Here is a 27,046-nt window from a genome sequence, read left to right as displayed (position 1 = left end):
GGGATGCAGGGATGGTTCAACATTTCCAAATCAATCTATGTAATACACCACATTAATAAAATGAAGAATAAAAATCACATGATCATCTCAATAGATGCGGAGAAAGCATTTGACAAGATACAGCACCCACATATGATAAAATCTCTGAATAACATGGGTACAGAAGGAAAGTACCTCAACATAATAAAGGCCATACACGACAAACCCATAGCTAATATCATCCTGAATGGTGAAAAACTGAAAGCTATCCCTCTAAGAACAGGAACCAGACAAGGATGCCCACTCTCACCACTCCAATTTAACATAGTACTGGAAGTCCTAGCCAGAGCAATCAGGCAATAAAAAGAAATAACAGGGATCCAAACTGAAAGGAAGAAGTGACACTCTCACTATTTGCAGATGACATGATTTTATATATAGAAAACACTAAATAATCCACCAAAAAACTTTTAGAAGTAATAAACGAATATGGTAAACTTGCAAGATACAAAATCATCATAAAAAATCAGTTGCATTTCTATACACTGACAACAAAGTAGCAGAAAGAGAAATTAAGAAGTCAATCCCATTTGCAGCAAAAAGAATAAAATACCTAGGAATAAACTTAATCAAAGAGGTGAAAGATCTAGTACACTGAAAACTATAAAACATTTCTGAAAGAAATTGAAGAAGACACAAAAAAAGGGAAAGATATTCCCTGCTCTTGGATTGGAAGAATTAACATAGTTAAGATGTCCATACTTCCTAAAGCAATCTATAGATTCAATGCAATCCCTGTCAAAGACAGGGACAACATTTTTCACAGAAATAGAACAAAGAATCCTAAAATTTATACGGAACGACAAGAGACCCTGAATAGCCAAAGGAATCCTGAAAGAAAAGAACAAAGCTGGAGGTATCACACTCCCTGATTTCAAAATATACTACAAAGCTATAGTAACCAAAAGAGCATGGTACTGGCACAAAAACAGACACACAGATAAACAGAATAGAATCAAAAGCCCAGAAATAAAACCACACATCTATGGATAGCTAAACTTCAACAAAGGAGCCAAGAACATACAATGGAGAAAAGAAAGCTTCTTCAACAAATGGTGTTGAGAAAACTGGACAGCCACATGCAACAAAATGAAAGTAGACCCTTACCTTACACCATACACAAAAATTAACTCAAAATGGATTAAAGACTTGAATGTAAGACCTGAAACTGTGAAACTTCTAGAAGAAAACATAGGCAGTATACTCTTCAATATCAGTCTTTGCAACATATTGTCAAGCACCATGTCTAACCGGGCAAGAGAAAAAATAGAAAAAATAAACAAATGGGACTACATCAGACTAAAAAGCTTCTGCACAGCAAAGGAAACCATCAGCAAAACGAAAAGACACCCTAAAAATTGGGAGAAAATATTTGCAAACTATACATCTGATAAGGGGTTAATCTCCAAAATATATAAAGAACTCATGCATCTCAACAACAAAAAAAATGAACAACCCATTTAAAAAATGGGCACTCATATGATATTTGACCTTCTCCCTCTGACTTATTGGACATTGCGGGTACTATGGAAAGTGAAATAAGTCAGAGGGAGAAGGTCAAATACCGTATGATTTCCCTCATTAAGTAGTAGATAATAACAACAACAAACAAACACATAGAAACAGAGTTTGGATTGGTGGTTACCAGAGGGGAAGGGGGGAGGGAAGAGGGTGAAATGGATAATTCGGCACAAGTCTATGGTGATGGGTGGCAGTTGATATTTCGGTGGTGAACATGATGTAATCTATGCAGAAATAAAAGTAGAATGATGTACACCTAAAATTTATACAATGTTATAAACCCATGTAACTGCAATAAACAAAAAATTTAAAAACATAAAAATAAATTTAAAAAAATGGGCAAAAGAGCTGAACAGACATTTCTCCAAAGAAGATATACAGATGGCCAACAGGCACATGAAAAGATGTTCACCATCATTAACTATCAGGGAAATGCAAATCAAAACAACAATGAGATTTCACCTCATGCCCGTCAGAATGGCTATAATTAACAAGACAGGAAACAACAAGTGTTGGAGAGGATGTGGAGAGAAAGGAACTCTCATACACTGCTGGTGGGAGTGAAAACTGGTGCAGCCACTATGGAAAACAGTATGGAGAGTCCTCAAAAAATTAATGCTAGAACTACCATACGATCCAGCTATTCCACTGCTGGGTATTTATCCAAAGAACTTGGAAACTCCAATGCATAAAGATACATGCACCCCTGTGTTCATTGCAACGTTATTCACAATAGGAAAGACCTGGAAGCAACCTAAGTGCCCATCAAGGGACGAATGGATAGGAAGATGTGGTATATATACACAATGGAATACTAGTCAGCCATAAGAAACGATGAAATCCAGCCATGTGTGACAACATGGATTGGCATTGAGGGTACTATGCAAAGTGAAATAAGTCAGAGGCAGAAGGTCAAATAGCATATGATCTCACTCATTATGTAGTAGATAATAACGATGACAAACAAACACACAGAGACAGAGATTGGATTGGTGGTTACCCTAGGGGAAGGGGGGAGGGAGGAGGTCAAAAGGGATAATTAGGCACATGTGCGAGGTGATGGGTTTTAATTAGTATTTGGGTGGTGAATGTGATGTAATCTATGCAGAAATAGAAATATAATGATGTACACCTGAAATTTACACAATGTTATAAACCAGTGTTACTGAAATAAACAAAAGTATCCCCATATTCCATCACCACTTTAACTTTCAAATGTGAATTAAAAAAAAACAAAAAAACCCAAACCCATTTGCTTACTGGTTAGGAAAGGCCTCAACTCCTACAGTCCTTACATCTAAATTGTAGGAGAAGGCAGCCATAAAAGAACAGGAAGAAAGATCTCTTGAATTCTTCCTACATGTTAACTAGTCATCTCGTGCTACAGATGAGAATAAACTACCAATTCATAGATGTTTTTGCCTATTTAGTTCAGTTAACAGTTCTTATGAAACCAAAGATCCAGCAGCTGAATTAAACTTTGCTTTCGTCTGTAGAGTACATCATCATGGTTCATCAACACTCACCAAATGGGACACCTTGACAGATCCTTCACAATTAGAGGGTTCATCTTTCTCTCTACTTTCCAAAATCTAGACAGAAATGGCAACTTGTAGAAAAATTAGTGTATTCTTAATTGGAAAGACCAAGTAGAGAGAAAATTACCTACCATCCTAAAAATAGCATGAGAACGACTGCTTCTCTGATTCGTTTTCGTAACTCTATAATGTCTGTTCTCTGTAAAAATGAGTCACATTTCAGCTGCATACATTAAAATGCAAAGAAAAACATTAACTTTTATTTTAGCTTAAGAATGAAAAGTGTGGTTTGAAGCCTAAATACATTCAACTGAATAGTTTTTACAAATGTTTTGAAGAAACACATCATAAAGTCTTACTTTCTCCCTTTGTGATCCACTTCAAAGCCATTTCTGGTGTATAAACAACTTCCTCTGTGAGATCACCCACATACGGATTCCTCTGAAACAAGGTTAATGATTGGGAGAGTAGAGAAATAGAAGTCACTTAAAAGTTTGCATCTCAAAAAGAAGGTGCAAACTATTACAGCATTCATTTGTGGAAGGTAAAAGTGGGCAATGGGGACTATTACTCTGTAAAAAAAATAACAAGTAAGCCTATGATATTTACAATTTATTTCCTATACCAAAGCACACCAAATTCTAACTTCATCTTATTCTTTTTAGACACTTACACAAAGGTATTACAGCTGTCAATATTTAAAAACGATACATATCCCTTAAAAGATGAGCTCTATGAACACAAGTAAGAAGACAAAAAACAAATCATAGAAACAGGAGACACTTTAAAAAATATGGAAATTAAAGGTAAACCTTCATGAACAACAATCTCATTAAGTCAGTCTATTTGTTGAGCCACTCTCTTAACTCTGTTACTCACACTGAAGTCTTCTCGAATTCTTAAAGGTTTCATTTTTTGAGTGTCACAGAGTAAGTCTGTAATGGTTTCATTGTATATCTCCATGTAAGACACACGTAAGAGAAATTCCCTATCAGGAAACTAGAATAAAAAATATGTAAAAACGTCAGAGATCATCCAATTACGAAAACCTATTACTGAATGCTTATGTGCTCTTATTAAACATTAAAATATTCTTTGAGAAGTTATCTTTGTAAAATAAACAAAAAACAAAACAAAAAAGCCCCTATGGTTCTACATCGAGAAAAATAAACACAAATATAAATGCATTGTTTTGGAAATAATGAAAACATAGTATTATAGCATTAGAAGAGGAGAGTGCCTAGCCCAACTCTCTAAGCTTAAAATAAAACCCTACCAATAGATGTTCAAATAAGAACCTTAAAAATCATTAGGCTGCCTATCCTGGTCTCCTAACCATATCTACCCTCTCCTGCTTCTTAATGATCACTGGCAGCTATTCAAAGGCAGTGATAAGACTTCTTGTTTCTCAATGCCCACTTTTTAGCAGGCGTATTACTGCTTCTGGATGCAAGGGAAAGAATGAAAGAAGTTTAAGCTCTATAAAATCAGTTTGTGGGGAAAAGTGAATCTATGCTCTGCCTTTCTTCTTTCCCTGTGGATAACCAAGAGAGAACTGTAAGCATACTTCCTTTCACCATGAGAAGACATTACTACTTTTACCTGTATGTACTAGAAATTTAGCTACTTACCGTCTTAACTTTGTTGAAAATGTCATGAATTGCCCTGGGGATTATTCCTAAATCATCTTTGGAACCGATCATGGTATATGTTTTGCCTGAAGCAGTCTGCCCATAGGCAAATATAGTACCTGCAGAAACAAAACAGACACACGCAAGACTAAAAATGAATCTAGAGTGTGTAAAACTATCAATACTGTTGAACAGACACCCAAGACTAAATAAAGCATTTCTGCAGTGAATACAAACCATTGTAGCCTTGCATGGCAGAGTCTACGATTGGTACTGCTATTTCTTCATACACATTTTCAGTCGATTCATTATTGAGAAAGACACGATCTAAAAAACACAAAAACACAGAAGTTAAAGCAAACAAATCAACTATGCATTCATTCTGAATTAGTAGTTGCCCAAAGAAATAAAATTGTCAGAATATGGTATGATAAAATATTTGTCACAGTATTTTCTTCAACTTAGTAGTCCTCTGAAAATACACTTCTCTATAAGGTAAAATGTGTTGGTTCTCACACACAAAAAAACACAAGTCAGTTATCCTATGTGCTTTCAAGAGGGAGTAAGGCACAGTGGCTGAATGTGGGGGTCTGGAATCTGACTGTCTGCGAATCTTGGTTCTGCAAGTAAGTGCAAGCTGTGTGACTTTGGGCAAGGTGGTTGATGTCTCAGTACCTAAATTCCCTAACCTGTAAAATGAATACATATTATCTTCCTTATAGAATTACTGTGAGCATATGGTTAATACTCGGGAAATGTGAACTATTACTATTCTTTGAGAAATTTTAGTGTTTATACCATGTCTAGCAAGAAGGCCTGGCTCAAACTAAACCAGGAAATGCAGACATTTGGAAGAAAAGTACTGAACGAAGCTGAGGCGTTACAGAGAATGGCCGGTTGGCTGGCTGCTGAAGGCTGGGTTTAGGGCAGCATTTGCACTGATGAATCCACCAGTCCAGGATGCAGTTTCTGTTTTTGTCAGCGCATCAGGAATGGACCACTCTTTCAGTGGTGGCCTCACATTAGAAAGCTTACAAGAATGGATTTGTAAATCAGGAGGGAAATGTACGGACCATCTTCAGAAAGTCAGTGATGACACTGCTCGCACCATGACCACATATCTGCCCTTGTAGGTGGAACCATATGGAGAGCCAAAGTGCCATTGGAAAGCTGTTGGGGTCCTGATTTCAGAGCAAGGACAGATGGCAGGATTATTCAGATCTCAACGCCAACAGCTTCAGACAGGTGGGTGATTCCAAATCCTTTGTGAGCATGCACGGCCACTGACAACCTATAGTACGTGAGTCTGAATGCCTGTGTATCCCTTGTTCTTGGTTTTCTAATCTCTGGCACACACTGTTTTACCATTTTAAAAATTATGTTGCTACTATCAAATAGTCTTTTAGCAGGAATCATTTTTTAACCTATACAGCTTTGCTCCAAAGCCTTATATGCTGGGTTTCTAGTGTAACACTAACTCGACAACCTAAGCACTCGTACTCCTAAGGTTGTTGTGAGGACCTCACTGTCCTCCACGGTGCCTAAGTGGAAACATGGTAGTGTGGCTGGAACATAGATCTGACTCCCCCATCTGCTGGCTGTGTGACTTGCGTATCAGTTCCTCATTAAAATGGGAAGGTACATACTGCACAGGCTGGTTAGGAGAAATAAATGAGTTAATATACATGAAGTGCTTAGAATGGTGTCTGGCACATTGTCAGCACATATATGTGTGGGAAATCAATACACAAATCAGCCTAGCCAATGTTGAGGGCCTCCAAGTCCCTTTCTCCCAGCTGGTTCTCACTCATCCTGCAGGCTCCAGGGTAAGTGGTACCATTTCAGACACCTAGAGTAGTTAGACCCCCTGCTACAAAATCCCACAAAGCTATGTCATCACGAGTGTAATTAGTTGTTGAAAGCCTTTCTTCCCACCATATGATAAGCTCCACAAAAGTGGTGGTAGGTCCCTGCTGTATTCTAGCAAAGAAGGAATATCTTCACTATTTATTCTGTCAAGAGTTTTCCTGAAAATAATTGTGGAAAGAATATACTAAACTGAAACATCTTAAAGATGACTCGACATTAAGCAACAAATTTTGGGCTTACAGAGTCTTAGGCCACAAATACACTAACAAATAAGGGGAACAATGTTAGTTTCAGTCATAAGGCACTATGACTATAATCGTGTTTTAAATATCAATTTATTACCTTACTTATCATATGTGATAAACAATTTTTTAAAATTTCCACTGAAGGAGTTTACGGAAGGCTTAGTCTGATCTTTAATGACAAATGCAGTGTTATTGAAAAGCCTTTTGTACTCAATAGAAAAGAATAATACGTTAACGTTTGATGCTATTATAAGCTTACCAAAATTGAAGGATATACTTCCATCAACTTGATAAATAGTATTATTGTCAGTTTTCCAGTGATCTTGCATAGCCCCTCCAAGAGCTTCTTTCCTAAAAGAATAAAAACAGTGCATTTTAATACAACTGGTTTTGAAGTCATGTTACATGAAAGAGAATTTAAAAGATTTCATATTCTGAAGACTATTTCAAAAGATCTTAATGACCTATACTATATACAAGAGCCATGTGGAAAGTCCCCCGTTGAGGGCTCAGCACTTTTAAGTGGGGCTTCAGCGACCTCCTGCCCTGTCATGGGCCTTTCCTTGGGAAGCTCTCCACTCCCCTCCCCCTACCCAGTACTGGCCACTGAAGAGAGACATTCAAATCCAACTCCAATTATGTCCTTCCTGCTTAACATCTTTGAAAACCATCTGAAATCCTTAATATGGCACATGAGACTGGGATCATGTTTATTTCTCTCTTCAACCTTATCTTCCTCTAACTTCCTATATACACCCTAACTCCATACAAATCAACTATCTGAAGGTTCCCCCAAGATAACAGATTCAATCCCTCTGTGCCTGGAATACCCTGGCTTACCTTTCCAACAAGTAACTTAACTATTCTTTCAGGAGTTTCCTGACACCAGCCCTGCCCTTTTCCCCACATTGTTATCTAACGGAAGGACTAATCAGCCCTCAGCAAACACTCTCCACCTGCCTGTCATAGCACTTGTCACAATGTATTGTAATGGTTTCTTTATGTAGCTGTCTTCTAATGCATTAGATAATGAGCTCCTAAAAAATAGGAAATTCCTCATCTGGATATGCTCATTTATTAAACACTCTAATATTTACCACATAATTCTCAAACAGAAAAATGTGTTTGTATTCTTGGGGAGGGGCAGAGATTAGAGAAGCAAAAAGCCTTCATTTCTTCCCGTTCCCCAGGGCAACAACGGTAGTACCTACACTGTACCCCCCCAAAAAAAAATGGACTTCAATACTGATAAATCTCAGTCATTCAACATTCTGCATGCTGAATTCAGCCATTGACTGTGAAGTCTTGAGCGCCGTCTGATCCCAGTGCAACAAGAGAGACTCGGCCTTGCTGTCAAGGACACAGTAGAGGGGGAGACAGCCTAGTGCACCAGGACCACCTGTGAGGAGCGGCAGAAGCTCTTTCCCACAGGCGTCCCTGACGGGGGGGGTGGGCAAGCGGGGACAGGGTCACGGGGGTGGGGGCCTGAGTTACAGCGGAGTCAAGCGAATCCCACAGCGGGACCCTCCAACCCCTCCTTGTCACTGTACCAAGAAGGAAACCGTGCAAGGCTGTGCGGGAACGGGTGGCGAGGAGCAACTCCTCAGCTCGGGGCTGCCGCGGGGACATGGCCGGGTCGTGCCGCCTACCTGCTGAGGGGCCGCAGGCCCACGCCGACGGTGATGGCCTTCTCCTCCGCCATCCTGCCGGCCATCCTGCCTTGAACGGGAACTGGTCCAGATGCCGCGCTGCAGCTGCGGAGCGCCAGGCCTCCCCGCTTAAAGCTTTCAATTTCCCCAACGCCGCGTTTGAATGGGCTGCCGCCTCCTGATGCATCTCACCTGCAGCGCGTGCTCAGCTAAAGGGGGCAGGGGGGTTAAAGGGTCTGGAGATAGCGCGCTAGGGCAATGCAGAGAGCCGCTATCCCAGTAATAGCAGAAATTGCTGTCACCTGCTGAAAGCCACTGAAGGGCAGGCAGCCATTTACAAACACATCCTCCACCGCACCCTTCAAGAGTTTGCAATCTGTAGAAAAAACAACGCAGAAAAACTTTTTCACTAACAAAAGAGAATTATGACATTTAAACAATCACACTTTATTTTTTAATTAAAAAGAGTCAAACGACGAGTTGCAAGTCACTACCCAGCCCAGAAACATAAGAAACTTGTGCTGTTTAGAAACTCTGAGATTTAGGTTTCTCCTCTTGCTTTCTTTTTCTTGAAACTCCTGTTTCCATTGGCTGTCAGTTCCTGAAAGGTTGACTTAGGAAAAGAATTACCGAAGAATGGAAAAACTCACTTACTAATGAGCTGAAACTTTTATTAGCGGAAGTGGGAAAGTGATTCTAAATTCTTTCCCAGAAACAGTGCTTGATTTTCCTTTGTTTTAAAGATTTATTTATTTATTTATTTATTTCCCCCCCCCCAAAGCCCCAGTAGATAGTTGTATGTCATAGTTGCACGTCCTTCTAGTTGCTTTATGTGGGACTCGGCCTCAGGATGGACGGAGAAGTGGTGCCTCGGTGCACGCCCGGGATCCGAACCTGGGTCGCCAGCATCGGAGCGCGCGCACTTAACAGCTAAGCCACGGGGCTGGCCCTTCCTTTGCTTTAAATATGCATCACAGTAAAGTATTACATATTCTGTAGGAGATTTCATTTTCTTTCAGTCCTTTTCTTAGTTGATTTAAGATGCATCAAGAATTACCTCCTTTCAGGGTCCGCCCGGTGGTGCAGCAGTTAAGTGTGCGTGCTTCACTTCGGTGGCCCAGGGTTCGCATGCTTGGAACCCCGGGCAGGCACCAATGTACCGCTTGTCAAGCCATGCTGTGTCAGTGTCCCATATAAAGTAGAGAAGATGGGCACAGATGTTAGCTCGGGGCCAGTCTTCCTCAGCAGAAAGAGGTAGACTGGCATCGGATGTTTGCTCAGGGCCAGTCTTCCTCACAGACAAACGTTTTAAAAAAGAATTCTCTCCTTTCCCTCACCAAAAACATGACCTGCAGTTACTAATAACGGTTCATTATTTAGAGGAGTAGAAAAGTCTATTGATTCAATAAAACTATTTTGGAGGGTAATTTTGCAATATCAATAAAATATGAAAGGCACGTGTATGCCAGCAATTCTAAGACTTTATTTATAGATCTATTTGAAGTGATGAAATCCCGCCATTTGTGACAACATGGATGGGCATTGAGGGTATTATGCAAAGTGAAATAAGTCCGAGGGAAAAAGTCAAATACCATATGATCTCACTCATTAAGTAGTAGATAATAACAACAACAAACAAGCACATAGAGACAGAGTTTGGATTGGGGGTTGCCAGAGGGGAAGGGGGGAGGGAGGAGGGGGAAACGGATAATTTGGCACATGTGTGTGGTGATGGGTTGTAATTAGTATTTGGGTGGTGAACATGATGTAATCTATGCAGAAATAGAAGTATAATGATGTACACCTGAAATTTATACAATGTTATAAACCAATGTTACTGCAATAAACAAAAAATTTAAAAAAAGTGAAAAGCAAATAAATAAATAGATAGATAGATAGATAGATAGATTTGAATGACTGTGCAAGGACATATATATGAGGCTATTACTTGCAGCGTTGTTTACAGTAGCAAATGGCCGAAAACACATTAAATTCCAATAAATATGGCACTAATTAAGTGGATGGCATTTTATCAATACAATGAAACACTATGTAGCAAGTAAAAAGAACGATATTGCTCTTTATGTGTACTTTAGAAAGCCGTCCCAGATGTTTCAATAGCCGAAAGAAATCTAAAGTGAAGGACTGTATGCACAGTGTGGTCCTATTTGATATTTTCAAAGGATGTTTGTATGTCTCGATATGCATACATGATTTCTGGAATGGTACACAGAATATGCCTAGTTTCTTTGGAGAGGGAGGACTCAGTTAGATAATGGATCAGCCTTTCATTGTCCAGTAGTTCCCCCTTATCTGTGGTTTTGCTTTCTGTGATTTCAGTTACCTGAGGTCACCTGCAAACTGAAAATATTAAATGGAAAATTCCAGAAATAAATAGTTCCTGAGTTTTAAATTGTATGCCACTCTGAGTGTCATGTTGAAATCTCGAGCCATTCTGCTCTGTCCTGCCCTGGACGTGACTCATTCCTTTGTGCAGCAGATCCACCTTGTGTCCACTACCCACCCATCAGTCACAGTAGCAATCTTGGTTATCAGATCGACCGTCAGTATTGCAGTGCTCGTGCTCAAGTCACCCTTATTTTACTTAATAATAGCAGAAAAGCACAGGAGGAGTGATGCTGGCCATTTGAATATGCCAAAGAGAAGCCACAGAGCAGCTGCTCTCATAGAGCTACGATTCTCTGAGGGCTGATGGATAGTGCACAAACTTCCCTCTCTATTCCTATCTCTGTCTCTCTCTCTACTGCTATTGGGTGGTTGTGAGAAGAGGAGTACAGCCAGATCAAGGGAGAGATTGATAAGGTGGGGGTGGGGGTGCTAGTTTCTTATGAAACACATTCTTGTGGGTAGAAGCAGAAAATACAGAATAAACATGTAAGTAAAATAAGATGATGAGAGGAGGGGCCACTTTAGATGGGGTGTTCAATGAAGGCCAAGGGAGGGGACCTTTGAGGTGAGACATACATGATAATAATTAGCCAGACTTGGGAGGTAGGAGAGAGGGCTTACCAGACAGAGGGACAAGTAAGTCAAAGAATCAAAGGCTCGTATGTTAGCCACGTGTCTGAGGCACAGAAGCAAGGCCACTGTAGTTAGAGCATTTTGGGCAATGGAGAGAGGTAGGTGGGGCCAGGTCCTGTGGGGCTTTGTGGACCATGATGAAATGTTTGGATGTTATTTAATAGTGAGGAGAAGCCTATGGGAGACTTTAAGCAAGAGAGTGAAAAGGGATTCACTAATTGCTCCAAAGAAGATTTCGTTTCTATTTCACTATGAAAGTAGGAGCAGGCAGAATAAACTTTGCAATGACTCCTGTCAGCCTGTCTACCCACCCACTTGTCTGTGCCCATTTCCACAGTCTTCCAGATTGTAATAAGATGAACAACTGTCTTCCACTCTGACAATCTCCCCACCTGTGCACTGGATCCTACCCCTTCCTGCCTACTCTTCTCTCTCTTGCATCGTCATTTCCCCTGCTCAATTAAACCGATCTCCTCAGCAAACACATGCCTTAATTTCTCCCATCTTGGACATCTGATAGATACTGCAAACTTAAAATACTGATACCAAATTCATGATCTTCCCCTCAAAATCTGCTCAAACCAGTTTCCACATCTCAGTTGATGGCAAATCCACCCTTCCAGTTACCCAGGCCACAAACGGTGGAGTCCTGATGCTTGACTTCTTTCTCCCAAAGTTGACATTCAATGTGCCTGAGAATTATGTTGGGGCTACCTTGAGAATATTCCAGAATATGATCAGTTATCACAACTTCTGCTATCCATCGGATCCAAAACAGCATCATCTCTCACGGAACTCATCTCCATGTTTCTACCTTTGCCCACCCCCACTGCCAGTCTATTCTCAACACAGCAATTTCAGTGATCCTTTTACAATGTAAGTCAGGTCATGTTAATCCTTTCTGAAGACCCCCAGGGCCACTGATCCTGATTTTTCTCAGGATAAACCTACAGTCTATCTGCCTCCCGAGCCATACACGACTCTGCCCCTTCTTACCCTCTGGCCTTACCCCCTGCACTCCCTTTTTCCCTCTCCATTCAAGCTACACTGGTCTCTTCACAGTTTCTTGAATACTAGATAGGCTCTGTCTCTCTCTCTCTCTTTTTTTTTTTTTTTTTTGCTAAGGAAGTCTCACCATGAACTAAAATCTGTTGCTAATCTTCCTCTTTTTTTTATGTGAGCTGCCACCGCAGCATGGCCACTGACAGATGAGTGGTGTGGTTCCATTTCCATGCCTGGGAACTGAACCCAGACTGCTGAAGTGGAGCACGCTGAGCTTTAACCACTAGGCCATCGGGGCTGGCTCGACAGGCTCCCTCTTGATTAAAGCCTTTGCACTGGCTGTTCTTTGCCTGTTAGGCCCTTACCCAAGCTATCTGTTTTTCTTCTTCCATTTAATTCTGGGATCTACTCAGATGTCACCTTCTCAGAACTCTGTCTGTATAAAACAGCAACTTTCTTGTCTGCTCCCTCTGTTTCTTTACTCCTCTTCTTCTTTTAAAATATTATAAATTTCAGATATAATATCTGTGTGTTAATTTGTGTATATATTATTTGTCTTCTCTCACTAAAGTGTCATCTCTATGAGGCTAGAGGCCTAGTTTTTATTTACTCATTATTCCTTGCACCTAGAAAGATTCTTGGAGTATGGTAAACATTCAGTTAAAAAAATTTCTTATTCAATCACTCAATATATACATATTGGTGTAATATCTGGAAAGATACATGGAATATCCTTAGTCTCCTTTGGAGGGGAGGACTAAGCTACAAGATAGACCTACCCATGGTGGTGGCACCTGTGACCCCAGCCCACTCAGAAGTGGTGATGATGCCCACAAACATGGTACTACCAGCAGTGTTGGTGACAGCAACCCCAGAAAAGCCAGGAACAGCAGCAGAGGCAGCATGAGCGACTCCAGTCCCCCTAGTCACAGCAGCACCTGAGGCTGCGAAGAGCGAGTTAGCAATGGCAGTAGAGCCTGTGACCCCACTCCCCCCAGCTAGAACAGTGCCTGCAACCCTGGCCCACCACCTGTGGCAGTAGCACCTCTGGACCAAACATCCTCGCATGTGGCAGGGTGCCCATGTCCTTGGATCCTGCCCCACCCTCTCCCTCCTCCCACTGTAGTGGGGGAACCCATGACCCAGGTGACCCTGGAATCAGCAGAGGGACTAGACAGCCTGGGGAGCTCAGTGGTGATGCCTGAGATTGCAGTGACACCAGCAGCAGCAAAGCACCAGCAACCTTGGAGGCACAAGCGGCACAACAAGGGCACCAGGAACACCACTGAAAGAGGCAGTGGAGGGTGGAAAGCACAGCCATTCAAATACAACCAGAAGCATCTCAGAATCAAAGTACACAAAGCCCTACCTAAATAAGAACGGCACTCACTACTAGAAATGCACCAGCAGAAGAACAACTCATCAAGCACCATGGAAAAATATGGTAACACGTTATCATAAAAAGAAAACAACAATTCTCCAGAAACCAAACTTGAAGTTATGGAAGATTGCAGTCTAGCCAATACAGAATTCTAAATAGCTGTCATCAAGAAACTCAATGAGCTACAAGAAAACTCAGCAAGACAGCTCCTTGAGCTCACGAATAAAATCAATAAACAGAAGGAGTACTTTATCAAAGAGATTGAAATTCCAAAAAAGAACCAAACAGAAATTCTGTAGCAGAACTCAAAAAATGAGATGAACAAGACAGTAGAAAACATTGGAAATAAAGCACACCATATGGAAGCGAAAATTAGCGAACTCAAAGATAGAAACTTAGAAATGATAGAGGTAGAAGACAAGAGAGAAATAAGATTTAAATAAAAATGAAAAATTAACAAATTCTGTGAGAAATATCCAACTCCAGTAGCACAATATCCTCAAGCTTTATCCATGTTGCAAAGGGCAAGATTTCATCTTTTTTATGGCTGAGTAGTATTCCATTGTGTACATATACCACATCCTCTTTATCCGTTTGTCCCTTGATGGACACTAGGGTTATTTCCAAGTCTTGGCTATTGTGAATAATACCACAATGAACATAGGTGTGTATATATCTGTACCTATTCGTGTTTTCATGATCCTTGGATAAATACCCAACAGTGGGATAGCTGGATGATATTGTAGTTCTATTCTCAGTTTTTTGAGGAATCTCTATACTGTTTTCCGTAGTGGCTGCATCGGTTTGCATTCCCACCAGAGTGTTTGACACTTTCCTTCTCTCCACATCCTGTCTGACGCTTGGTGTTTCCTATTTTGTTAATTACAGCCATTCTGGTGGGAGTAAGGTGATATTTCATTGTAGTCTTGATTTGCATTTCCCTGATAGTTAATAATGTTAAACATCTTTTCATGTGCCTGTTAGCCATGTGTATCTCTTCTTTGGATAAATGTCTGTACAGATCTTTTGTCCATTTTTTAATTGGGCTGTTAGCTTTTTTGTCATATCATTCTTTGAGAATATTATATGGCAACCCTCATACTTGACCACCATTATTTCTGAACAACTTCATAACTGATCACCCCTTTATCAGACCAGCCTCATGTCTGACAACCCTCATAACTGATCACCCTCATATCTCACCAACTTCATATCTGTTCACACTCATATCAGACCACCCTCATGTCTTACCACCCTCATATCTGGTCTCCATTATATCTGGCCACTATCACATCAGGTCACCCTCATATCTGATCACCCTCAGTATATGATCCCCCTTATATAAGACCAACCTCATAAGTGGACCCCCTCATATATGTTCACCCTTATATCTGACAACTCTTGTATCAGACTACCCTCACATCTTCTCACATTAATATCTGATTGCCCTCATAACTGTTCCTTCTAACACATGACGATGCTAATATCTGACCATCTTCAGACCTGATCACTCATATATCTGAATCCCCTCATATTTCATCACCCCATATGTACCCAACATCCTATCAGATCACCCTCATATACGATAGTCCTTAATATCTGATCAGCCTTGTATCTGATTACCATCATATCTGACTACCTCATATCTGGCCACCTTGATTTCTGACCAACAATATTTGTGACAAACCTCACATCTGACCACCCAGATATTAGATCACCCTCATATCTGTCCGCCATCATGTCTGTCCACTGTCAAAACTGATCATCCTCCTATTCCACCACACTCCTAAATTATCACTCTCACATATGACCACCCACATATATGACTACTCTCATATATAACCACCCTCATACCTGGCATCCTTAATATACAACGACTCTCGTATCTGACCACCCTCATATCTGCCCACCCACATATCTGGCCACCCTGATATCTGACCATCCTCATATATGGCCATCATCATATCTGATCACCTTTATCTGACCAACAACATATCTGACCATCCTCGTATCTGGCCACTCTCAATTCTGACAATCCCTTTATCTGCCAACCGTCATATTTTACCACTCTCATGTCTGATCACACTCATCTGATCACCCTCTTATCTGATTACACTCATATCATATCATCCTCATTTCTGATCAACCTCGTATCTGTCCACCCTCATGTCTGGCCAACCTCATATTTGGAAAGTCAGATATCTGACAAGCCTCACATCTGATCAACCTGATATCTGACCACTCTTAAATGTGATCACCCTCATATCTGAAAACGCTGATATATGAACACCTGCATAGCTGTTTGCTCTCATATAAGATCCTCCTCAATATTGGACCACCCTCATATCTGGTCCCATTCATATGTGACAAACTTCATATCTTATCACTCTTATATCTGACCAACCTCACATTTGACCACCCTCATATCTCATCACCCTCAATTATTTTCTTTTTTTTTTTAATTTTTGGTTTATTATAGCAGCATTGGTTTATAACATTGTATAAATTTCATGTGTACATCATTATACTTCTATTTCTGAGTAGATTACATAACGTTCACCACCCAAGTACTAACTACAACCCATCACCACACACGTGTCTAATTATCCCTTTCGCCCTCCTCGCTCCCCCGTTAACCTCTGTTAAACAACAATCCAATCTCTATCACTATGTGTTTGTTGCTGTTATTATCTACTACTTCCTGAGTGAGATCATATGATATTTGACCTTCTCCCTCTGACTTATTTCACTTTGCATAATACCCTCAATGTCCATCCATGTTGTCACAAATGCTGGATTTCATCGTTTGTTATGGCTGAGTAGTAGTCTGTCGTGTGTATATACCACATCTTCTTTATCCATTCATCCCTTGATGGGCACTTAGGTTGCTTTCAAGTCTTGGTTATTGCGAATAAAGCTGCAATGAACACAGGGTTGCATGTATCTTTACACGTTGTTGTTTTCAAGTTCTTTGGATAAATACCCAGCGGTGGAATAGCTGGATCATATGGTAGTTCTACCCTTAATTTTTTGAGGACTCTCCATACTGTTTTCCATAGTGGCTGCATCAGTTTTCACTCCCACCAGCAATGTATGAGAGTTCCCTTCTCTCTACATCCTCTCCAACATATCTGACCACCCTCATATATGTCAACCCTCATATCTGATCACCCTCTTCTCTGACCACCCTCTTATCTGATCACTCTTGTAGATGATCACCCTCATATAAGATCACTCTCATCTATGATGTCCCTCAATATCTGATCACACTCCTCTTGGACCACTCTCATATCTGTTCACTCTTATATCTGACCCTACTCATATCAGACCACCCTCATATCTTCCCATGGTAATATCTGACCACCCTCATATCTGTTCTCAGTAATATCTCATGATGCTCATATCTGGCCATCTTCAGATCTGATCACCTGTATATCTGAAAACCCTCATATCTGATCACACCCATATCAGCCCTCCATCAAAGCAGATCACATCGTATACAATTGTCCTGAATATCTGATCACCCTCATGTCTAATCCCAGTCAGATATGGCCACCCTCCTATCTGATCACTATTACTGACCACTCTCCTATCAAACCACCCACATACTTTGCCAACCTCATATTTCATAACGCTTTTCTCTGAACAAATTTATATCTGACCACATTCACATCCGACCACCATCATAACTGATCACCCTCACATATGATCACCTTCAAATCAGAACACAATCACTTCTGATCACCCTCATATATGACCACACTTATATCTGGCAACTCACTTACCTGATCACCCTGATTTCTGATAGCTCATATCTTATTACACTCATATCTCATCACACTCATATCTGTCCACTCTGATATCCTTCTAACCTCATATCAGGAAACACTGATTCCTGAATACCGTCTTATCTGATCGCCCTCATAGCTAAACATCAATATTTATGCACCCTTATATGTAATGTCCCTCATATGTGGAAACACTAATATCTGTTCACACATACATATGACCAACCTCCTATCTGACCAACCTCATATCTTCTCACAATCATATCAGATCACTCGTATATCTGATCACCCTCATATCTGGCAACCGTCATATCTGGCCACCTTTGTTTCTGATCACCATTATATCTGACAGCCCTCATATCTGACTACCCAGTTATTGGGTCACCATCGTATCAGACCAACATCACTTCTGATCACCATCTTATCTGATGACCATCATATTTGAGCACCTTCCTATAGGACCACCCTCATATATGACCACCCACATATATGATCACACTCATATCTGGCCACCCTCATACCTGACCACCCTAATATACAATCCCTCTCGTATCTGATCACCCTCATATCTGACCACCCTCATATGAGTCAACACTCTTATCTGACAACCCTCAAATCAGATCACAATCATATTTAATCACCCTCATATCTGATCACGCTCACATGTGACCACCCTTGTGTGGGACCACTCTCATATCTGCCCACACTCATATCTGGCCGCCCTGATATCTGACCATCCTCGTATATGGCCACCATCATATCTGATCGCCTTTATGTGATCATCTTACCTCACCACCCTCATATCTGGCCACCCTCATTGCTGATGACCCCTTTTCTGACAACACTCATATCTTATCACCCTGATATCTGATTACACCCATCTGATCACCCTCTTATCTGATTAAATTCATATGTGATCAACATCTTGTCTGGTTGCCCTCATATCTGTCCACCCTCATGTCTGGCCGTCCTCATATCTGGACAGTAAGATATCTGATATACCTCACATCTGATCCCCCTCATATCTGACCACCCTCAAATGTGATCACCCTCATATCTGAAAACCCTGATATCTGACCATCCTCAAATCTCTTTGCTCTCATATCTGATCGCCCAATATCTGATCATCCTCATATCTGACCCCCTTCATGTTTGGACACCCTCATATCTGATCATCCTCATATTTGCCCTACCTCTGATCTGGCCAACCTTATATGTGGCCCCCCTCATATCTGACAACCTTCATATCTGATTACCCTCATGTCTGACCAACCTCATATCTGATCACACTCATATCTCACCACCCACATATGTGAGCCTGCTCATATTTGACCACCATCAGTTCTGACCGCCCTCCAATCTGACCAGCCTTATATTTTACCACATTCATATCTGATCACCATCTTTTCTGATCTCCCTCACATGTGACCAGCCTCATATCTGACCAACCTCATGTCTGATCACAGTCCTTTCAGATATCCCTCATATCTAACCTCTCTCTTGTCCTATCAGACTCATATCTGATCAACTTCACACCTGATAACATTCTTCTCTGACCACCCTCATACCTCGCCACTTTTATATCTAATCACGATTATTTTTGACAACCATGATATCAGATCATCCTCATATCTGACCATCCTCATATCTGACCAACATCATATCTGATCTCCGTATAATCTGATTACCCTCATATCTGGTCACCCTTGTCACTGAGAAACCTCATATCTCCTCACACTCATATCTGACCACTCTCCTATCTGTTAACCCTCATATTTGATCACACTCATATGTGATCACCCTCCTATTTGATCACTCTCATGTCTCTCCACACTCATATCTGGTCACCAACATATCTGATACTATTCGATATGTGATCACCCTCATGTCTAATCACACTCATATCTCACCACCCCAATATCTGATAACTCTCTTATGTGACCACCCTCATATCTTATCTAACCACACTCATATCTGATCTCCTTCATATCTGTTTGCCCTCAATATCTGACAACACTCTTATCTGACCACACTCATATCTGGTCACTGTCATATATGTCCACCCTCAATTTGCTATCAACTTCATATCTCATCACCCTAATATCTGAGGACCCTCATATTGGATCTTCCTCATATCTGAATCACCTTCATATATGACCACCCTCATAAATGACCACTTCATATATGGCCACTCTCATTTCTTACCACCCATATATCTGACCACCCCCCTCATATCTGACAACCTTCGTATCTGACAACCTCATGTCTGGCCAGCCTCATGTTTGATCACCCGTATAGGTGATCAGGCTCATATCCTATCATCCTGAATATCAGACGACTGTCCTAGCTGATCTCCCTCCTGTCTGACCTCCCTAATATCTAATCACCATCTGAATTGACCACCTCATATCTGACCACCTTCATGACTGACCACCCTCATATTTGATCATCCTCATATCTGATCACATTCATATATCACCACCCTCATATAAGATCACCCTCATATGTGAAATCCCTCATATCTGACCACTCTCATATCTGATCACGATTTTATCTGACCTCCTCATATCTGATCATCCACATATCTGTTCTCCCTCAATGACTGATCACCCACATATCAGACCACCGTCGTATATGACCACCCTCATATAGTCTCAAACTCTTATTGGAAAACCCTCCTATCTGAACTCACACTTGTCTGTCCACCCTCATATCTTTCCAACTTCATATCTGATCACAATTTTATCTGGCATCCCTTATATCTGATCACCCTCATATCTGACCACAGTCATATCTGATCACCATCCTGATTAGTGTTATATCTGACCACTCTCATTTATAATCACCCACATATAAGTTAGCAATAAATATCTGATCACCCACATATCTGATCACCATTTTATGTGATCACCCTCATATCTGACCACACTCATATCTGGCTACCCTAATATCTGATCACCCTTATCTGATCATCCACATATATGAACACCCTCATATTTTGTCTCCCCCATATCTGATCAACCTTCATCTGATTGACTTCAATCTGATCACCCTAATATTTTATCACACTCATTTATGTTCACCTTAATAGCTGACCACCCTCATATCTGGCCATTCTTATATCTGGCCAACCTCATATCCGACCACCCTCATGTCTGTCTGCTCTCTTATCTGTATCACAATTATTTCATCACCCTAATATCCGACCATCCTCATATCTGGCCACCCACACATCTTATGACCCTTATAACCGACAACCTTCACAACTCATCACCCTCATGTCTGACCACCCGCATATCTTGCCACATTCATATCTGATCACCCTTATATCTGACAACCATCATATCTGATCATCGTCCTTTCTGACCACCCACATTTCTGATCACACTCATATCTGCCCAACCCTCATATCTGGCCCCCTTTCATAAATAACACCCTGATATCTGATCACCATCATACCAGACCACCCTCATATATTACCAGCATCAGGTCTAACCACCCTCCTGTCTGATGATCCTTATATCTGACTATCCTCATGTCTGATCGCCCTCATATCTGATTACCCACATGTTGGACCACCTCATATCTGATCACCATTATATCAGACCGTCCTCATATGTGTCTAACATCATATCAGACCAAACTCATATCTTATCACCCTTTTAAGTGATCAGCCTTATTTCTGAGGCTGACAACCTATAACTGACAACCCTCATATCTCATCACCCTAATATATGACATCATATCTGATAACCATCATATCTCATCCTCGTCTTATATGATCACTCTAAAATAATATCAGTCCCATACCTGTCCCCCCTCATACCTGATCGCCCTGATATCTGATAAATCTCGAATCTAACCACCCTCATAGCTGATCACCCTTATATCAGACCATCCTCATACATGATCAACATCATATCAGGCCACAGTCGTATCTGGTCATCATTGTAAGTGATCACCCTCATTTCTGACCACCCTCATATCTCATGACCCCTATAACGGATAGCCATCATAAATCATCAATCATATATGACCTTAGTCATATCTGATAACCCTCATTTATGATCACACTCATATATGATGAACATAAATTCTTGCCACTCTCATATCTGTCCACCCTCATATGTGATCACTCTCATGTCTGATCGCCATTAGTATGAGATGACCCTCATATCAGATTCTCCTCATATTTGACCACCCTCATAACTGATCACCATCTTATATGACCACTCTCATATCTGATCACCCTTATATCTTATTGCTCTCCATATGTGATCACCCTCATATCTGCCCAGCCTTATATCTTCACACATTCATAACTGATCACCTTCATATGATCATCCTCATATCTGGCCACCTTCATATCTGATTACCCTTCTATCTGAACAACACTCATTTCTAATCACCCTCATATCTGACGACACTCATAGGCGGTCAACCTCATATCTGGACACCATCGTATCTGGCCACCCTCATATCTGATCAGCGTCATATCTTACCACCCTCATACCTGATCACCCCCGGTTAAGATCACCTTCAATATCAAATAGCCCTCAATATGTGGTCATCCTCATTTCTGATCACCCTCATATTTGACCACCATCATATCTGATCCCTATCATATCAGATAGCCCTCAATATGTGATGAATCTCCAATCTGATCACCCTCATTTCTGACCACACTCATATCTACTCACCCACTTTTGCTACAACAATCCTATCCGAGGACCCTCATATCTGACAACCCACATATCTGTTCAGCCTCTTATGTGATCATCCTCCATATGTGGTCACCCTCATATCTGACCACCCTCATATATGTTCACCCTCGATATCTATTCACCCTCACACTGACCACTCTCATATCTGGCAACCCTAATATCTAATCATGATTATATGATCACCCTCATATCCGATCACCCTCATAACTTACCTCCATTATATCTGAACACCCTCATATCTGATCACCCTCATAGCTGACGACCCTCATATCTGATAACCCACATTTCTATCCTCATATCTAACCTCTCTCATATATGACCACTCTCATATGTGACCACCATCTATATTGTCAAGTTCATATGTCATCACCCTTATATCTGACCACCCTCAAAGCTGACCACTCTCATATCAGGCCACCCTTGTGCCTGCCCACCTTCATAAATGATCAGCTTATAACTGATCACCCTCATATCAGACGCCCCTCATATCTGTCCACTCACATACGTGATTACCATTATACCTCGCAACTGTCCTATCTGATCACCCTTGTATATAATCACTCTCAATTCCTACCAGCCTAATATACGATTGTACTCAATATCTGATCACTCTGATATCGGATCACCCTCATATCTGACCACCTTCTTATCTGACCACCCTCATAACTTATCACCATTATAACTGACCACATTCCTATCTGATCAGTCTATCTGATCACCATCCAGATCTGATCACAATCATATCTGATCACCATCGTAATGCTCCCCATTCCTATTTGACAGCCATCAAATCTGACTACCCTCATATCTGGCCAACCTCATAGCTGATCACCCTCCTATCCAACTACCCTCATATGTGAACATACTCATATATGAGCAAAATTAAATTTTGCCACTCTCGTATCTTGTCAACATTATTTATGACCACACCCATATCTGATCACCATCGTATCTGAATACCTTCAATATCCGATCACCCTCATTTCTGACAACCCTCAGATCTGGCCACCCTCAGATCTGATCACTCTGATATCTTACAATCCTCATATCTGACCAACCTCAAATCAGATAACACACATATCTGATCAACCTTTTATATGACGACCCTCAAATCTGGCCACCCTCTGATATGATCACCCTGATATCTGACAACTTTCATATCTGATCACATTCATATGTGATCACACTCCTATCTGGTCAGCCTCATATCTGATCAGACTCATAACCCACCAGCCTCATATCTGGCCACACTCATATCTGGTTACCCTGATATCTGACATCGCTTATATGTAATCACCCTCATATCTGATCATCCTCATATCTGGCCAGACCAATATTTGACCCCCCTCATATCTGGCCGACCAGATATCTGATCATTCTGATATCTGAAACAATCACATCTGATCGCTGTCATATATGACTACACTCTTATCAGGCAGCCTTCATAACTGACCACCATTTTATATGATCACCATTGTATCTTACCACACTCATATCTGACCACCCTCATATCTGAACACCATCATATCTGTTCACCATAATATCAACTCACCCTCTATATCTGATCACGTTCAAATCTGGCCTCATTCATATCAGATGACCCTCATATCTGACCACACTTTTATTTGACAAACCTCATATCTATTCACCCTCATATATGGTCACCCTCATATGTGAACACCCTCATATCAGACCACCCTCATACCCAAACACCCTAATATCACTTCACACTCACATCTGATCACCCTCACATCTGATCACCCAAATATCTGGCTGCCCTCATATCTGACTGCCCTCATATCTCTCCAATGTGATCACCTTTATCTGATCAATCTCATATCTCATCACCCTCATATTGATCAGCTTCATATCTGATCACCCTAATGTCTGATCATGCTCATATCTGACCACCCTTATAACTGATTACCCTCATATATGATCAGCCTCATATCTGACTACCATCATATCTACCATCGTATAATACCAGCCTCATATCTGATCACCATTATGTCTGACATTCCTCATTTCTGAATGACTCTTTCATGAACTACACTCTTATATGATCACCCCCATAGCTGATGACCCTTCTATCTGCACATCATCATATCCTATCACCTTTATATCAGGCCACCATCATATCTGTCACCCTTATAACTGACATCCCTCATATCTGATCATCCTCATGTCTCATTACTATAATACTTCTCCACCCTCATATCTAGGCAACCTGTATCTGATCACCCTCTTATCTGGCCACACACATATCTGATCACCCACATATCTGATCGCCATCAATATATGATCAACCTCATAACTGAAAAACCTCAGATCTGGCCACCCTCATATACATCACACTCATAATTGATCGTGCTTCATAAATGACCACACTCCTATCTGATCACACTCAATCTGATCGCCGTCAGTGTCTGATCAACCTCATATCTGACAACTCTCATATCTGACCACCCTCAAGTCAGAACACCCTCATATCTGATCCCTCCTTGATATCTGATCAAACTCAAATCTGACCTCCCTCATACCACACCACCATCATATATAGTCGCCTTTATATTTGCTCACCCACATATTGGATCACCCTCATATCTGACCGCCCTCAAATCTGAACACCCTCATATATGATCGCACTCATATCTGAACAATATCATATCTGAGTACCCTCATATCTGGCCATGCTCAGATCTGATCCCCCTGTTATCTGACAACAATATCTCATCACACTTATGTCTTGCTGACAATACTCATATCTGATCATCCTCGTAGGTTATCACAGTCATTCTGTTCACCCTCATATCTGATCACTCTCATATCTTTTCACCCTCATATGTGCTAACCCTCATATCTGATCACCTTTGTATCTGATTGACCTCAATATCTGAACACCTTCATATCTGGCGTGGGAGACCAAAATTGGCCACCGTGAAATATATCTCTTCACCTTGATTATTTTTGCTTACAGGACATTTGACCTCCCCCAAACTCCTTAAAGAATTAAACATAGAAGACCTGTTCAAGTAAGGAGTTACTATCATATGATAGCTGTACTATAATGTAAAATAAATGTTACAATAGAAAAGACGCCAACAAGCCCATCTGATCAAAAATTCTGTCTCTCTCAGGCCACAGTCTCTAGGTGGCACTGGAATGAGTTGCCAGACAAACATTTACATTTATAAGGGAAATCTCCATTTGTAAAGGTATCTCTCTCTCTGTGCTGGGGGGAAGGTGGGATGGCCCCTCTAGAAACTTATCAGTGTGGAGGATGAGGCCTTAAGTCTGCATAGCCTTGATTACTGTAATTTCTGTTTCCCTTCTGTCTCCCTCCTCACCCCCAAAATCCTTCTTTGTCCTTAGCTGAAGATTGTATTTAAGATGAGAATTGCCTCTCTTGTGATGAGAAGCTCAATTTCCCTGGTTTCTCCCATGTATACATGTTATTAAACTTGGTATTATTTTCTCCTGCTAACCTGTCTTTTTAATTATTTGTCCAGCCATAAGAACCTTAAGGGAAAGTGCAGAGGGGGATTCTCCCACTTCCCCGACACTGGCAACTCTCATATCTAATCACTATTATGTCTAACGATGCTTATATGTGACCGCCCTCCTATTTGACCAGCCTCATATTTGTTCACTCATATCGGATCAACCTCGTATTTGACCACCCTCATATCTGACCATGATCATATCTGATCACACTCATATCGGACAATTCTCATATCTGACCACCCTCATATCTAACAACAAACTTATTTTAACACCATTATATCTGACCAACCTCATATCTGAGTGCCCTCATATCGGACCACACTCCTATATGACCACTGTCTTATCTGACCACCCTCCTATCTGATCACCCTCATACATGACAACTGTCACATCTGATCATCCTCTTATATGACAACCATCATCTGATCACCCTGTTGTCTGCCCACCTTCATATCTGACCACCCTCATATAAGACCACCCTCATGTCTGATTACCTTCGATATTTTATCACACACATATCTGACCACGATACTTTCTCTCCACCCTCCGATCTGGCCACCCTCTTATGGGATCACCCTTATATCTGCTCACCCTCATGTTGACCACACACATAAATTTCCACTTTTCTGTCTGACCACCCTCATATAGGGCCAGGCTCATGTCTCATCAACCTTATCTGATCACCCTCATATCTGACCACACCCTCATATGTGGTCAAATATTTACCTGAGACTGGCATATCTGTCCCACCTCATACCTGATTACCCTTTTATTTTAACACTTTCATTTTGATCACACTCATACATAATCACCCATACATTCTATTGCCCTTGACATCTGAATGCCCACATACTTGAGCCACTTCATATCTTATCCCACTCTTATCTGACATCTCTCATGGTTGATCATCCTTATATCTGACCACACTCATATCTGATCAACCTCATATCAGATCGCCCTAAATATCTCATCACCCTAACGTCTGATCACTGTTATGTTTGGCCACCCTCATATCTGATCACCCTTGATATCTGATCACACTCATTTATGACCATCCACATATTCAGACCGCCCTCATATCTGATCACTGTTATATGTGAACATTCTCATATC

General features: G+C 41.0%; 1 protein-coding gene across 1 annotated transcript in view; it reads right to left on the bottom strand.

Moving 5' to 3' along the window:
- LOC147911493 (uncharacterized) overlaps positions 1–27,046 on the bottom strand; it is a 105,647-nt gene that overhangs the window by 44,801 nt on the left and 33,800 nt on the right. Inside the window, exons 3-9 of the mRNA XM_087428034.1 lie at positions 7,103–7,194; positions 4,967–5,056; positions 4,730–4,848; positions 3,978–4,097; positions 3,458–3,539; positions 3,230–3,297; positions 3,087–3,152 (exon numbers count right to left, since the gene is read on the bottom strand). Of these exons, the coding sequence (XP_087284160.1) occupies positions 3,087–3,152; positions 3,230–3,297; positions 3,458–3,539; positions 3,978–4,097; positions 4,730–4,848; positions 4,967–5,056; positions 7,103–7,194 (637 nt within the window). The remainder of the gene's footprint in view (positions 1–3,086; positions 3,153–3,229; positions 3,298–3,457; positions 3,540–3,977; positions 4,098–4,729; positions 4,849–4,966; positions 5,057–7,102; positions 7,195–27,046) is intronic.

This window comes from Ceratotherium simum, unplaced genomic scaffold (genome assembly GCF_057802395.1).
Source record: "Ceratotherium simum simum isolate JZ-2026a unplaced genomic scaffold, ASM5780239v1 HiC_scaffold_43, whole genome shotgun sequence".
Lineage (NCBI taxonomy): Eukaryota > Metazoa > Chordata > Mammalia > Perissodactyla > Rhinocerotidae > Ceratotherium > Ceratotherium simum.
The sequence above is the reverse complement of the archived record's forward strand: the minus strand, read 5'-3'. Positions and strand labels throughout refer to the sequence as shown.